The sequence below is a fragment of the Xyrauchen texanus genome, chromosome 19 (genome assembly GCF_025860055.1).
Source record: "Xyrauchen texanus isolate HMW12.3.18 chromosome 19, RBS_HiC_50CHRs, whole genome shotgun sequence".
NCBI lineage: Eukaryota > Metazoa > Chordata > Actinopteri > Cypriniformes > Catostomidae > Xyrauchen > Xyrauchen texanus.
Window position 1 is genome coordinate 15,121,892 of NC_068294.1, and position 16,415 is coordinate 15,138,306.

At 39.8% G+C, this 16,415-nt stretch overlaps 2 protein-coding genes across 3 annotated transcripts; both read right to left on the reverse strand.

The window, feature by feature from the left end:
- Nucleotides 1-161: 161 nt before the first annotated feature.
- Nucleotides 162-12,377, reverse strand: nocta (nocturnin a). 2 transcript variants are annotated; one of them, XM_052149634.1, is made up of 3 exons: nucleotides 11,668-12,377; nucleotides 6,595-6,852; nucleotides 162-1,457 (listed from the first exon to the last, which is right to left on the reverse strand). In XM_052149634.1, the coding sequence occupies exons 1-3, from the start codon at nucleotides 11,870-11,872 to the stop codon at nucleotides 565-567; spliced, it is 1,356 nt and encodes a 451-aa protein (XP_052005594.1). In that variant the 5' UTR covers nucleotides 11,873-12,377; the 3' UTR covers nucleotides 162-564. The 2 variants fall into 2 exon arrangements, with proteins under 2 accessions (XP_052005594.1, XP_052005593.1); XM_052149633.1 differs by lacking the exon at nucleotides 11,668-12,377 and adding an exon at nucleotides 9,029-11,661.
- Nucleotides 12,378-12,608: 231 nt separating this feature from the next.
- On the reverse strand, nucleotides 12,609-16,290 carry c1qtnf2 (C1q and TNF related 2). The gene is made up of 3 exons (XM_052149635.1): nucleotides 16,174-16,290; nucleotides 15,627-15,889; nucleotides 12,609-14,519 (listed from the first exon to the last, which is right to left on the reverse strand). The coding sequence occupies exons 1-3, from the start codon at nucleotides 16,191-16,193 to the stop codon at nucleotides 13,885-13,887; spliced, it is 918 nt and encodes a 305-aa protein (XP_052005595.1). The 5' UTR covers nucleotides 16,194-16,290; the 3' UTR covers nucleotides 12,609-13,884.
- Nucleotides 16,291-16,415: the final 125 nt, after the last annotated feature.

Here is a 16,415-nt window from a genome sequence, read left to right on the forward strand (position 1 = left end):
GTCAATTCAAAATGTAAAAAAAAATCTATAAGCAAAATATATCTATATTCTTTTTTTTTTTGTGGACATTTTTGGAAAGGTTTCGTGACTATCACCCTTTTACATTTCATTGAAGAAAGAGGCCACACCCTTTCAAAATATTCAGCCGTTTTTATATTATTGGTCATTGGCAAACATTCTGATGATTACATTTTTGAAGAAAAAAAAAAGTACAGTCAATATAAATATAAACATCTTTCCACTTCTGGATCCATTTAATCAAGAATGTGCGTCTTCCTGAGTTGTCATTTTAAGCACTTAATAAATTACAGAATATTGCACATCCACTGTATAACAAACAATAAGCACATAAATAATCTCCATCAAGGAAAATAATAATCATCAGTCTATCAGAGGTGCATTAAGACCTGAATGAGTAGGTAAAAATAAGGTTTATGTGAAGTTACATTCCAAGCAATAATACAAATGTAATGCATTCTCACATTCAGACATATCCTACACAACCGTTTTAGGAATGACCAAAGCCGCTCTGGAACCCTATTGTTGAGCACTCATGATTGACAGCTACATGAGCCTATGAGGCTGCTGATTAAAGCTGAGGTCACACACCAGGGAAAGATGGTCAGAGGGGTAATGGTAAGAAGGAAGCCGGTCCGGCCCAATCTGCTCTTCACTGGGTATCCCAAGCACAGTGTCCACACGGAACGCTCTTTCTGAGTACCAAATGTAGTCCAATGTGGCGCAGCTCTCTCCACTGGGGCGGATCTTCCAACTGGTGTAAGGCGGCTCTGTGGTCCCATCCTCACTCAGACACTTGTAAGCACTGTCCAGACCCAGAGGAGACGTCATAAAGCGCCTATAGACTTCCTCGCTTGGCTCTGCGTTAAAGTCCCCACATACCACCAATGGAATACCCTCTTCAGTTTCCCCAACCCCAGTCTGACTCTCCTCCTCCTGTCCCATCTCTGGGTAAGACTGAGAGGTGATGTTGCGGAGTTGCTGGAGGAGATGAGATCCCTGTGCGCTACGAAATGCCTCCCAGCCACTCCGGGCCTTCAGGTGTGTCACTGCCACGCAGAAGACTTGGCCTGTACGCCTGCAGCGAAGAGTCACCACAACGGCCACCTGGTTGGTCTTGAGCATCATGGCGGAGAGTCTGAGGTGGGTGGTGTGAAGCAGCTGGAAGCGACGGTGGCGGAAGAACAGAGCGCAGCCATCGGGGCCATTGTTGTTGTGAACATCCAGGCAGGGGGAGCAAGGCTTAGGGCAGAAGCTGCTCTGGTATCCCAGGCTGGCCAACACTGGCTGGAAGGTGTCAAAGTAGTGATCCACCTCCTGCAGGCACAGCACATCTGGCCTGTAGGTAAGGATCTCTTCCAATATGAGATATTTCCTTTCCGACCAGTTTAATGCTTCCATTGGACAACGCACAAAACAGTCCTTACCCTCACCCAGAGCTGCAGAGATACAAGCAAAATGAAGATCAAGTCACACTTTAAGCAGCATGTGGTAGTATTGCAGAAGCATTGAAGTATCTTCTAAGATTACTTAAAAGTGACATATTTAAGATTGACAACAAGAGTTTGAAATGGGTACCACAGTCCAAATTCAAAATATTGGAGAGCTGTCTGCCCCGCTCATATGGGTTGCCAGAATGTTGACACGCAAATTAACCAACTCGGCAAATGTTTTAAAGGATTTCTGGGCTTTAAGCTGTCTCCATCTTCCAAAAGGCATCTCCAATATTTATCCTGGTTTTACTACGCCTCTGGTCATGGTGGTTTTTAGCTGAATGACGAGGCTTTTTAGGTCAGGTGGAATCTGTTATCTCAGATCCAGTTTATTTGCTGACTTCCATGGCTGTAGCAAGCAGTGTTGTTTATCTGCAAACTTGTTCAAATATGGCAACCCGGCGGTGTCGAAATACTATTGGTGAGTGGGCAATGAGCGGGACCACACAGGCCAAAACATAAACAGAAATTCCGTCCCGAAATGGAAACTTCAAAGTACTTGCTGTAGCAATGTTATCGAAGAAGCCAGTATTTCAACTTAGCATGTTTCCTAATTCTCTAATGACAAATTCTGGTAATTTTATGATTTAGTACAGTAAAAATGTTACATATAGCACCTTTAAAGGAGAAGTGTGTATTTTAAAATACTTTCTCCTATCCCAATTTAATGTGCCGTCGTGGTAGCTCAGTTTGATTGAGCAGTTGAACATGTCAATAGACAGCATTTGTGGCAAAATTTGAATTACCAAAAATTCATTTCGACCCTTTAACAAAAAACAAAATCTGTGTTCCAGTGAGGCATTTTCAATAGAATAGAATTTTTAGCCACAAGACGTAATCAATGTGTGTGGTGGTGGCGTAGTGGACTAAAGCACATAACTGTTAAGTAGAAGGTCGCTGGTTCGATCCCCACAGCCACCACCATTGTGTCCTTGAGCAAGGCACTTAACTCCAGGTTGCTACGGGGGGATTGTCCCTGTTATAAGTGCACTGTAAGTCGCTTTGGATAAAAGTGTCTGCCAAATGCATAAAATGTAAATGTAACATGATTTTAGTTTGATAAAATCACTTACTAAGCTTTTCTGTGTAAAGTTACAGTATATACAATTTTACAACTTCGTTGCCATGAAAACGATGCAAAAACAATTATTTAAAAAAATTTAAAACTTAAATACGTTTTAACAGAAAAATTTATCCAACTGCTTTTAAATTACATGCTTCCAATTTCTGCTTTTAAACCCTCCAAAAATTGGCCCATTCACTTCCATTGTAAGTAACCTACATTTTTTGCTTTTTTTAAAGGAGTCCAAATAAATATTTTTGCCACAAATGCTGTTGATTGAGATTACATTTTTGTAAAATATTTAGATATATACAAATCTAAATGTAGTTTAAGAGTGCCTCATGGAAGTGTGCAATCACTGCTGGGCTCTTTTGCTGAGGTTTGTTCATCGCGACTCTGATTGGTGGATCATTCTCTTGCGAATTTATGGGTGGTGTAGATTTTCACAAGGAAGTCTGCTATTAAACACAATCTTTTCTTAAATTACGTTGAAATAACACAGACTGATGACTTCAATAGAAGCATATTTCATCGATCAACAAAATCAGTGGTAGGTCTGTCTTTAAAGTTTTAGAAGTTAATGTTAAAAATGTATCCATCTATGAAGAAAAATAAAGGGATTTTTACATTTGAAACCAGATTGTTGTGCTCTATGGCCTTTTTAGAAACATTTATTAGTGGTGCTTGCAAAGCATCACTATTGTAATCTCACATACTTATTAGTGGTGCTTGCAAAGCATCACTATTGTAATCTCACATACTTATTTTTATTTTTATACTTTTTATTATTCTATCTCCAGTACAAAACTTCGCACCTAACTCGTCCCAAGCACCGCTTAGTGAGACCCACGAATGAGGTGTCAAATCGAACGCCTATTGAGGACACGTGTGCTATGACTTTTATGTTTATCGGGTACGGTAATTGCCCCAGGGGCAAAAAAGCGCCTAAAAATCCCATAGACTTAACATTGCGACAAACTTTGACGCGTCACAGCTCCGAGCGAGGATTTCGCAGAAACGTGTGATTTGCCACATTTGAAGAGGCTGGCAGGCTCTGTAAGAGCATACCTCAATATGGGGTAAAAGTTGCACCTCTGGGGGCAGGAGCTGCCCAAAATGCCCCAATTGACTTACAATGGTGTAGGACGGCCCATGAAATGAAATGGCATTGGGATTTGTATTCAACATAGCTCTGGATCACAGTGTCATAGAGACAATGGGGCGGGCTCATTTTACTCAGACGACCAATCAGTATCTCAGGATCATTTTGAATCTATCAAGCCACGCCCTAGCAACAATTTAGAGCACCTTAGCAACAAGTCCCATACACTTCTAATGAAAGACATCAAAGGGATATCTCCGGATAGAAGTTTCATAGAAACACAAGGGTGGTCTCTGCTTCACTCGGGGCAGCAAACAGCCAATCATGAATCACCTCAACACTTCCTAGCCCCTCCCTAGCAACCATTGTCGAGCACCTTAGCAACCAAAATCCATAGAGGATATCTTCCATTCTGAATGTCACAGAGGCATGGGAGTTGGTTTATATCATTCATACTGACAAGCAGCCGTTGGAGATTAATGATTGGCAGCTGCCAAGCCACTCCCTAGCAACTAAACAGAGTACCCTAGCAACCCTTTAGCAGTAACTATATCTCTGCACCAGAAAATCAGAGAAACTTCTGGGTTGATTTATTTCAATCAGGATGGCAAGGACACTTCATTAGTATCACTAAGGTAACTGCCTAGCAACCAGATGGGGTTACCCTAGCAACCGAGTAACAAATCACATATCTCTGCATCAGAAAACGTAGATACTTCCGGGTTGACTTATTTCAATCAGGATGGCAAGGACACTTGATTACTATCACTATGATTACTGCCTAGCAACCAGATGGGGTTACCCTAGCAACCGAGTAACAAATCACATATCTCTGCACCAGAAAATAGTACTGACTTCCGGGTTGATTTATTTCACTCAGGATGGCAAGGACACTTCATTACTATCACTATGGTAACTGCCTAGCAACCAGATGGGGTTACCCTAGCAACCGAAGTAACAAATCACATATCTCTGCATCAGAAAAACGTAGAGACTTCCGGGTTGACTTATTTCAATCAGGATGGCAAGGACACTTGATTACTATCACTATGATTACTGCCTAGCAACCACATGGGGTTACCCTAGCAACCGAAAGTAACAAATCACATATCTCTGCACCAGAAAATAGTACTGACTTCCGGGTTGATTTATTTCACTCAGGATGGCAAGGACACTTGATTACTATCACTATGGTAACTGCCTAGCAACCAGATGGGGTTACTCCTAGCAACCGAGAAACACATCACATATCTCGCACCAGAAAAGAGTACAGACTTCCAGGTTGATTTATTTCAACCAGGATGGCAAGGACACTTCATTAGTATCAATATGGTAACTGCCTAGCAACCACATGGGGTTACCCTAGCAACCGAGTAACAAATCACATATCTCTGCATCAGAAAACGTAGATACTTCTGGGTTGACTTATTTCAATCAGGATGGCAAGGACACTTGATTACTATCACTATGGTAACTGCCTAGCAACCAGATGGGGTTACCCTAGCAACCAAATAACAAATCACATATCTCTGCATCAGAAAAACGTAGAGACTTCCGGGTTGACTTATTTCAATCAGGATGGCAAGGACACTTGATTACTATCACTATGATTACTGCCTAGCAACCAGATGGGGTTACCCTAGCAACCGAGTAACAAATCACATATCTCTGCACCACAAAATAGTACTGACTTCCGGGTTGATTTATTTCACTCAGGATGGCAAGGACACTTGATTACTATCACTATGGTAACTGCCTAGCAACCAGATGGGGTTACTCCTAGCAACCGAGAAACACATCACATATCTCGGCACCAGAAAAGAGTACAGACTTCCAGGTTGATTTATTTCAACCAGGATGGCAAGGACACTTCATTAGTATCAATATGGTAACTGCCTAGCAACCACATGGGGTTACCCTAGCAACCGAAGTAACAAATCACATATCTCTGCATCAGAAAAACGTACATACTTCTGGGTTGACTTATTTCAATCAGGATGGCAAGGACACTTGATTACTATCACTATGGTAACTGCCTAGCAACCAGATGGGGTTACCCTAGCAACCGAGAAACAAATCACAGATCTCGGCACCAGAAAAGAGTACAGACTTCCGGGTTGATTTATTTCAACCAGGATGGCAAGGACACTTCATTAGTATCAATATGGTAACTGCCTAGCAACCAGATGGGGTTACCCTAGCAACCAATTAACAAATCACATATCTCTGCATCAGAAAAACGTAGAGACTTCTGGGTTGGTTTATTTCACTCAGGATGGCAAGGACACTTCATAAGTATCACTATGGTAACTTCCTAGCAACAAGGAGGGGTTACCCTAGCAACCAAATAACAAATCACATATCTCTGGATCAGAACATCGTAGAGACTTCCTGGTTGACTGATTTTACTCTGATAGCAAGGAGACTTGATAAGTATCACTATGGTAACTGCCTAGCAACCACATGGGGTTACCCTAGCAACCGAGTAACAAATCACATATCTCTGCACCAGAAAATAGTACAGACTTCCGGGTTGACTTATTTCAATAAGGATGGCAAGGAGACTTCATTACTATCACTATGGTAACTGCCTAGCAACCAGATGGGTTTACCCTAGCAACCGAGTAACAAATCACATATCTCTGCATCAGAAAAACGTAGAGACTTCTGGGTTGATTTATTTATGACCATAATTTTTGTTCTTTTCAAGCATGCTATTTCACGAGTTTTGCCACGGCAAGCACCACTCACATTTTCTTCAGGAAATGTACCTATCTAGTTACTGTTGCAATTCCTTCTGGTGCCTCTAGTGGTGCAGAAATCACACACTTCACCTTTAAATTGGTAAAATACTGTAAAAAGAACAGGCTACAACATTGTTCTCCAAAACTGGTTACATAAGAAGATGGACTATGTACCTTGTGCTAAGATGTTCCACTGCATGATGCGGATGGGTGAGTTCTGTAACGAGCTGGTTCTGGTCCTGAAAAAGTCTCGGTGCAATCGAGGCGGGCGATTTCTCAAAACCTCCTTGCATTGAAACAAGAGTGCCTCCGAGTCGGCCTGCTCATATTCATAATCTTCAGGATTAACAACTGGGTCTGCCAGCGCAGAGCTGCTCAGAGAATGCGTCAGAGTACTGAAGAGTCTACTGCTGCCACTGCCCATTTGACAAACTGCAGAAACAATATACACACAGATTAAACTAACACACTTTCATAGTTCTAGAGCATTTATCAGAACACACAAATGATTCAGAATGACTCAAGATATTTTATTGACATATGACTCTAATGTACTGAAATTATAGCAGTTCTCTGTCCAGTGAAGGCAGGAAATGGGTAGTTGATCCATAACGTGTCCGTGGACCGTTTTTCACCACTTTAAAATTTTTAGCTGTTCACAAAAATAGTCCTGCAGTGTGCCAAAGGAATTTTTACAATTACAAATATTATATGAGTCTCTAAATGAACATGAGGTCATAAAAATATGTAATTACAACAAGAATTAGAAAAAAAAAATTACTGTATGTACTTGCGTTACACTTCAGGATCTTTGATGTCAACTACCCAGAATAGAAAATATGTGAAAGATTACACGACACTAGTTCATCCAAACATACAGCAGCACATGGACATAGTATGACACTGTGTATGAAAATATATATAGTAGTATGACAGTACACAGTAAGTCTTTAAAGAGCAGATAAATCTCTATTCTAGTTCATAATATGTTTTGCTGATGCCTGTGTGTAAAGTTTCTTTCAACGTTTCCTACCACAACAAAATACGTGCAGTTAATACACCGTATGACAATGAGAACATGAAAAACAATTGCTCATTCTTGGTGTTTAAATGAGAGGCGCTCAATAGTCCTTTCCCTGCAGTGTAATATCACTAGTATTTCTTCCTATAGGCTGGTGATATGCTCACTAGATTGTGTTTAACAGAGAAATATCTGATGACCTCATATACCTCAGAATCTGTCTGTGCTTGTTCTCAGTCTGTAAAAGACCATGAACCAGATATGAATCACCTATGAACATGACTGTATGTGTGTGTTTGTTGCCTTGAATAATTTTAAGACAGTATATAATTAACATAGTCTGAAAACCCCCAAAACATAAGATTAGGATGCTATTTAAATCTCAAAATGATTCATGTTAATGTACAATGGTTTAACTACTGCTATGGAAACATGTGTCTTGTTTCAGTCATGCAAAGACACACTGTCACGTTAAGAACAAGCAATGTATTTAAAAATACACTCAATGAGCACTTTAATAGAAACACTATGGTCCTAATAAAGTGCCAGATGTGGTCTTCTTCTGTTGTAGCCCATTCGACTCAAGGTTCGAGGTGTTGTGCGTTCTGAGATGATTTTCAGAGTGGTTATCTGAGTTACCGTAGACTTTCTGTTAGTTCGAATCAGTCTGGCCATTTTCTGTTGACCTCTCTCATCAACAAGACGTTTCCATCTGCAGAACTGCCGCTCACTGGATGTTTTTTGTTTTTGGCACCATTCGGAGTAAACTCAAGAGACTGTTGTGTGTAAAAATCCCAGGAGATCAGCAGTTACAGAAATACTCAAACCAGCCCTTCTGGCACCAACAATCATGCCACGGTCCAAATCCCTGAGATCAAATTTTTTCCCCATTCTTATGGTGGATGTGAACATTAACTGAAGCTCCTGACCCATATCTGAATGATTTTATGCATTGCACTGCTGCCAAATTATTGGCTGATTAGATAATCACATGAATCAGTAGATGTAATAGGTGTTCCTAATAAAGGGCTCAGCGAGAGTATGTTCATTACACATTTAACATTTCTAACCTTGTTTTCTGTTTTTCAGTGACTATCTCTAGACACATACACTGTAGAAGAATGTAAAACAATGACTATTCAGGGTCTATGGCCCATGCAGTCCCTTTCTTAAACATTTAGATATTCTCTTTTGTTCAATTATTTCATTTCTCTGCACTGTAGAATACTTGATTCTGATTGGTCAGTCGCTGCACACTGTGGTCAAATATTTTTGCACAATGACCGCTAAACTATATATTTGACTATTGTGCCTAGCAACTAATCTCCTACATGTTTCTCATATCACTCTGCGGTCCCTTAAATTTCATGTCCATTTATTTACTAATTAATGTAAAAAGCAGGATAATGTCCAGTCAGCTGCTCATTATAGCAAAATAATGACCCAAACACGAAACGGAGAGGGGTTTATTTGACCAGAACAAACCTTATGCAAAATAAACCCCTTCAGGATGATGCAAGACTCACGTTGGAGCCGTTATTTTGTAAAAATGACATATTTCACTTTAACACATTTCTTTAACAATACCTCTTAATATATCCTTTTCCTTTTCTTTGTTTGTCCGATGCAGGTGGAATGCGTAAGACACAATCCTTTTCTCTATGACTTTAAAGGAGTCCAGGACTAATCCAGTGGTGATCCAATGTTCAGTCAGAGGGTTAGTGCACAGCATAGGTTTACAGAGAACGCTAGCATCCACCCATTCAGATGACATGTGCGAAGATTCTGGGGGGCTGCGGATGTGACAGTGTGTGTCTGTGTGCGTGTTCGTACATAAAGGGGTTCCTGAATGAATCAGTGTTTCTGAACAATGACTCATTTGAAAAGGGTATGCGCATACATGTGCACACATACATGCACGTGGGTGAAGAGAACAGTTGAGCCCTAAAGTGTGCTTCATTACACTGGAATTCAATATGCTCATTTGTAACTAATATTTCAAACCGCTTCAATAAAACATTTATTTAAAGATAATTTAGTAACAGTTATAAACAAGAGAGGAGAGGATAATGGCTCATTAGACACTCACTGGACTTGTATTACACAATGCTGAGCTCTCTGTCCAAGCTCATTTAACATCACATTTGACCTGTTATGTAATCGTAGAGTTCATATTTGCATGTCAAGCATAGTGACCTGCATGTATATGACAATGGTTCTTTACGAGTAAACCGTTGCTGATGTGATGTAACACATTAGGCTTGTTAAATCTATAGCAATTGGCAATTAGTGACCAAATAAAAGAGCATTCTCCCTTTATTAATACAAATGTAATCCTCTTACAATGCTATTAGCTGTGAAAATGAAGCACCCCATCTATAACCTGAAAAAAAATCCCTAAATGACATTTAGTGGGATCCTACAACCAAAAAAGAAGTCGTGACCTCTTCAATATTCAGACTGGAGATGGATCAATATGGGTTTCTTAAGATTCTTAAAGTTTGACTTTTGCCCCCAGAATATTTGTTTATATAATTACGTAGGACCATAGTATAGATTTTTCATGTATAGTGCCTCTGGAAAAATTATTCTGAACTTTCTTTTGAAATTTAAAGGGATAGTTCACCCAAAAAGAATGCAAGTTCTCTCATTTACTCACCCTTATGCCATCTAAGATGTGTATTAATTTATTTCTTCTGCTGAAAACAAATGAAGATTTTTAGAAGAATATCTCTACAAGTGAATGATGACTAGATCTTTGAAGCTCCAAAAAGCAGATAAAGTCAGCATAAAAGTAATCCATAAGTCTCTAGTGTATTAATCACAGTCTTCTGAAGCAACTCAGTTTGTTTTGGGTAAGAACAGACCAAAATATATCTCCTTTTTCAATGTACATCTTGGTATTGCAGTCTCCAGGCACGATCATGATTTCAAGCTCGATTATACTTCCTAGTGCTTGATGCATGTGCAGAGACATAGAAAATAACATGTTTATGAAGTGAAGTCAGGAATTTTTCTATCATCTAATACATTTCCCAATGTTTATGGAAAAGCGTATAATCTGAATGTTGGCTGGAAAAAACAACTGACTTTTGCACACCGTATCTGTCCATTTACATTCATATGTTGACCGACGGCTCTTGACCTATCCAATATGGCATCTGCATCAACATATCCATAGAATCGATACCTATGGATTTAACCACTTGAATATGGATTACTTTTATGCTGCCTTTATGTGCTTTTGGAGCTCAAAGTTCTTGTCACCATTCACTTGCATTGTATGGACCAACAGAGATGAGGTATTCATCTAAAAATCTTTGTTTGTGTTCAGCAGATGAAAGAAACTCATACACATCTGGAATGGCATGAGGGCGAGAAAATTACGAGAGAATTTTCATTTTTGGGTGAACTACACCTATAATGTCATCAACGTATTAGTCCATTCATGCACTGTTAATGACTGCTAAGCTCTTATTTGCTTATATAGTCAATAGTATATAACATCACAGTTTCCTGCCCTTGTCCTATGAGATCCAGGTAAAGACCCCTACACAATGGCATTCCTGCAAGGGGATTTTCTGCAGGGGAGTATCTCCATTAATTTCTGTTTTATGGTTTAATTTTTTTTTTATTTGGTTAATAGATGTGCTGGTAGATGATTACAGGCACTTCCATTCACATGTGTCCTTAAAATGTGATGCTGCAAGCTCCATACATCACATTTGAATAGATTTGAACACTAATTCAATTCAATAACATATTTATCTCAAGATATATTGTATGTTAAGACTGAGACAATGCCTGTTCAATATGGGGACTACTCCGCAAGCTTCTTTAGCTACTATGGGAATTTGGCAGTGCAATCCTGCAGATAATATTGTCTTTTGTAAGAAAAATTGCTTGTCATGTTCCTCATTTGTATGACGAATCTGTTACAGGAAATTCCAGTGTTTCCACACCTCACAGGATGTCACTTTCCAACCTCTACTGTACATGAGTCATCTGAACATTATCAGCATGAGGCCAGAGTAAGAAAGTTATATATTCACAACTCAATTATCTCACCCACTGTATGCCTAACTAGACCGTATTTTGGGGAACAGTAGGTGATCAGTTGCCCACAAATGCTGTCAAGAAGACAGCTCAATAGGGGTTTTGAGACAGTTCCAATAACGAGTTCGTTGTGAACAGCCCCTAGGTGATCTTTATGAATCAAAAGTTACCTTGTAAAGAACCGAGCAAAAAAGGTGAGGAGTTTGAACTCGGTGGAGGAGGATGGTGAACACGGTTGGAGTGGCAGTGTCGTGAAGTCTGAAGGCTGCTTTTCTTTAGTGGACCGGATTTGTTCGGATGTGTCCCCCGTGATGACAGATAGAGAGCGGTCAAGTCCCGGTGAAGCAGCGAAGAACAGCGCCGGGCCGGATACATGTTACTCTTCGGCTGACTGTCCCATGAACCGTAGTTTAAATCGACTAAATTAAGCTAAACTATGGCTAAAACAGCCATATGGCCACGTTTCGTGTTTATTCTCTGTATGGAAAAAAAGCCGGTAAATGTTTCATCGTTTTCAAGAGTGACGCATGCTCAACCACTGAGTAGGGGAATCGAGCAAATTAACTTTTCTAATAGTATTACAATTACGAAACATACTAAGGTATTTTTATGTATGTAATGTTACGATTTCTATTGAAATTTACACATGTTTTTAACAGATCAAAACTTCGTCGAGAATAATTCGAAATAGCTAAAGTTGTAGCGCGATGTACCCCTACAGGGCAGTGAATGGCTTAGTCCGACTGTCAGGGGGATAACCTGTGCTTTTTGTCTATGAAGTACAGCGGTACAATGGGAGGGGCTTGGAGCTGATACAGCCAATCAGCGGAGAAGGTGCTAAGACGTATGGAAGACACGCATTTTTCATCATCATTGACGTACATAGTAAAGGTTTCATAGCTGAAACCAGCGCACATTCCATATTTGTTAAAGATAAACTGTTCAGCTTGTCATAGCAAGGAGTACATGGAATAAATGAACATAACCTACCTTTAAAGATGCATTTAAATCCTTTAGTGGATTGCAAAGGGAACGCCTATCGTACATTTGTTAAAAAAAAAAAAAAAGTTTTTGCAGAATTGATACACACTTTTGTGTCCATTGAAAGATTGTCTTAAAAGAGAGGAACATGAGAGACAGATTGCTGTATTACACATGTATGCTGACCAATAGACCTAATGTCTTTACATAACTGCTGATCACCTGTGTCACCTTAAATGCTTCAAGAAGAGACAGAAATCTTCTATTTATTTGAACAGTAGTTTCAGTCATCTATTGACTGAAATGTTGAAATCAGAATGCTTGACTGCAGTGTTTTTGTCAAAAATATGTTAAGAAAGGAGAGTCTGACAAATCTCCGAAATCAAGCATATTCCAAGGAGACAAGGTCATAACCTTTGAACTGAATTGAACGCAAGATTAGATGTGTATAGCCTACATAAACAAAAGAAATAGAAAAACAATGACTATGTGCATCTAACTTCAAATGTGTGAGATTATAATGTTAAAAGTAATGTTGAAATTGACTTAAGTATTCACTCTACACAGTTGCTGACAGGGATCAACTGCTGTATTATAAACAACTGAACTACACAGTTGAGGTTAGTATTGTCTGATTTGACTGAACTATTGTACTATTGTCCTCTGAAACACTTCAACTGATCCGATCACAATTCCATCTTCAAATATGCCAAAGAACGGCAGTCTTATGCAAGGGGCTAGTAAATAACCAGTCTAAAACACAAATTGCCCTTAAATTCCTTTTGGTTATTAATGGAGTGACTTAATGGTTCATAGTCTTTTTCTAAGATTAAACTATAATAAAGCAAAATCTATGTAGATGCTGACATGGCTCTAGGTCATTCAAATGTAAAAATAAAAATAGCAACTTGCAGGTTGACATCACTATATTATTATAGATAAATCACTTAATATATTCATATCATCATTATAAGATGATATTATTGAATTCTGCAATCAGAACTATTCTCCATTGCTAGATATCAAAAATATTAATTATTTAAATAGTTTCAGTGTGGTTATAGCTACTTTTTCTTAATAGCCTGTAATGTACCTTACTACATTATTCTCAAATCGTTTGAGTTCTGCTACCTTATTAGGGTTTGCAGTGTAGCTTGGGAAGCTACAGTTTCATAGCATTCCCAAAACTTTTTTTAATGATTTACGCATAACAAAATTCCATCAAATTGAATTAAGAAATCTTTAATAAAGTACAATAAAAAAATAAATATTTTAAGATTTATTCATTTAATTAATTTAGGTAAACATTACACAATTCAATTTGATGGAACATCGTTATGAAAATTTAAATGCTCATATCTTAAAAAAAAAAGAAAAAAAAGAAATGTGTGAAACAAATAAACTGATCAGGAAGATCCAGAATTGGTCACATCCATCGCATTTGGGGCAACCTGATCAGCATAAATGAGAAATCCTGTGAAAAGACTGTCAGTCCAGAATGGATCAAAGAATAGTCCATTTTGTTCAGAATAGAAGATCTGAAGCCAGACCTGATCTCCTTTCTCTAGTCGAAGTACTGTTGAACCCGAGGCCACGTCATGGTTCCCTGTGTTGGCATCAAATGTTCTGATCTTATACTGGCCATTGTGGACAAGCCCGATTGCCAGATGCTTGTTAGCCAATGTGATGTCGTATGTGAAGTAATAAACACCAGGGATTGCACAGTTAAACTTGCCAGTAGTGGCATTGTAGTGCTCACCTTCATTCATTAAAATGCGTTTAAAGCGGATGGGCATGTGCTCCTTGGGATAGCTCTTGGTTACTGCTACTGAGAAAGCCGATCGTGCCTCTTTTCCACAATCACAGCCTCCAGGGGCACCGGTCTCCCCCACATCTCCCATTTCCCCTTTTATCCCATTAGCTCCAGACACACCAGGTGCCCCTCGCACCCCCTTCAGGCCCCTTGGCCCTGCCTTCCCAACAAGCCCTGGGCGCCCTTGTAGTCCATGTTTACCAGGATTCCCAAGACGACCCTGTTCACCTGACATTTGAGAATAAAAATGTGTTAGAGGTGAAAATAAACTTGATCTTGTATTTACATATATTATTATCATCATTTAGTCTTTGTGATTTTAAATTTAATAAAGTAAAGTGACCTTGACATTGGGTAAAGCATTATATACACCACTGAGCCAAAACATTATGACCAATCACAGGTGAAGCAAATAACGTTTATCATCTCCTAACAAGGCCACATGTCAAGGTCTGGGTAGATTAGATGGTAAGGGAACAATCAATTCTCATATTCAATGTGTTGAATGCAGGAGAAATGTACAGGAGTAAAGACCTGAGCTACTTTGACAAGGTCCAAATTGTTATAGCCAGACAACTGGGTCAGAGCATCTCCGAAACAGAAAGGCTTGTGGGGGTGTTCCCGGTCAGCAGTTCGAGTTCCTACCAACAGTGGTCCAAGGAGGGACAAAATGCCAACCGGCAACAGGGTGTTGGGCGCCCAAGTCTCATTGATGTGCAAGGGCAACGACGGCTATGTAGTCTGGTCCGAACCGACAGAAGGTCTACTGTGGCACAAGTCACAGAAAATGTTAATGATAATTACAGGGGGAATGTGTCACAACACAGTGCATTGCACCCTGCTCCGTATGGGGCTGCGTACCTACAGACCGGTCAGAGCCTGTCCACCACCTGGGTCCGGCCAATCATGTGGATGTCAATTTGACATGTGCCACCTACCTAAACATCATTGCAGACTCTCCTCTTTCAGCAGGATAATGCGCCCTGCCACACTGCACACATTGTTCAAGAATGGTTTTTAGTAACATGAAGCGTTCAAGGTGTTGTGCTGGCCTCCAAATTCCCCAGATCTCAATCCGATTGAGCATCTGTGGGACATGCTGGACCAACAAGTCCGATCCAACTTACAGAACTTGAAGGATCTGCTGCTAATGTCTTGGTGCCAGATACAGAACACCTTAAGTTGTCTTATAGAATCCATTCCCCAGTGGGTTAGCACTGTTTTGGCAGCACGTGAAGGACCAACAACATATTAGGAAGATGGCCATAATGTTTTGGCTCATCAGTGTAAATACGTTTTTATACTTTTATTACAACTGATATGCAAATATGTTACCTTTCTCTCCCTTCTCTCCGCCATCACCATCCTTGCCATCCTCACCATCGATACCTGGCATGCCCATCTTGCCTACCTTGCCACAGGGACCTGAAGCACCTGGAATCCCTGGAGGGCCCTGAGGGCCTGGCAAGCTGCAACTGAGCTGAGATGAATGGATGGTGAAGTTGCGTCCCTTCTTGTTTGAGGAGTCTACAGTCAGCACAGAGAAGAGAGACAGCAAGCAAACAGCCAACGCTAACTGATACATGATGCAGCTGTGCCTGCAAACAGAGCAGATGAGGGTGAGGCCAAATTTTTGTTGTGGGGAATTTCCATGGATTTCAAATACAGAATGCAATACACCTTAAATATAGTCACATGCATTGTAGTGCAGGTTGTAACTTGACCTGTTAATGAACCTTTAAAAGTATTTTTAGCTAGTAAATGTAAATGAAGTAACCAAAAAACACAATTAAATTAGAGCATCTGCATCGACAGTACATATCTAAATTGTTCTGAAGGAATAGCTAAACTAATAAAATCATGCATTGGCAAAAGCCCTCACCAGAGGAATGATACTTGCATTGCAATGCAAAGTAAAGATCCAGCAGCCTTTTTCACAAAGACAAAATGGATTTGGATCCTACATGTCCTCCTCACAACTTTGTAAGCATCCACCCAGTTTTAGTACTGACGCAATCTGCCAGATAGCTCACACATGATGTAATTGAAAACACTGGGGGGAGGGGATTGAACTTAACTTGTCATACTGTTATACCATAGTTTGTAAATTGTTTTATTGATTTG

Coding starts and splice junctions, on each gene's coding strand:
- nocta (XM_052149633.1), bottom strand. CDS start 9,425: ATGAGCATATTGAATTCCAGTGTAATGAAGCACACTTTAGGGCTCAAC. Junction 6,853..9,028: donor GGAAAAGGATATATTAAGAG/GTATTGTTAAAG, acceptor TTGTTTCTGCAG/TTTGTCAAATGGGCAGTGGC. Junction 1,458..6,594: donor GTGGAACATCTTAGCACAAG/GTACATAGTCCA, acceptor GTATCTCTGCAG/CTCTGGGTGAGGGTAAGGAC.
- c1qtnf2 (XM_052149635.1), bottom strand. CDS start 16,193: ATGCAAGTATCATTCCTCTG. Junction 15,890..16,173: donor ATGCAAGTATCATTCCTCTG/GTGAGGGCTTTT, acceptor CTCTGTTTGCAG/GCACAGCTGCATCATGTATC. Junction 14,520..15,626: donor CGGAGAGAAGGGAGAGAAAG/GTAACATATTTG, acceptor CTCAAATGTCAG/GTGAACAGGGTCGTCTTGGG.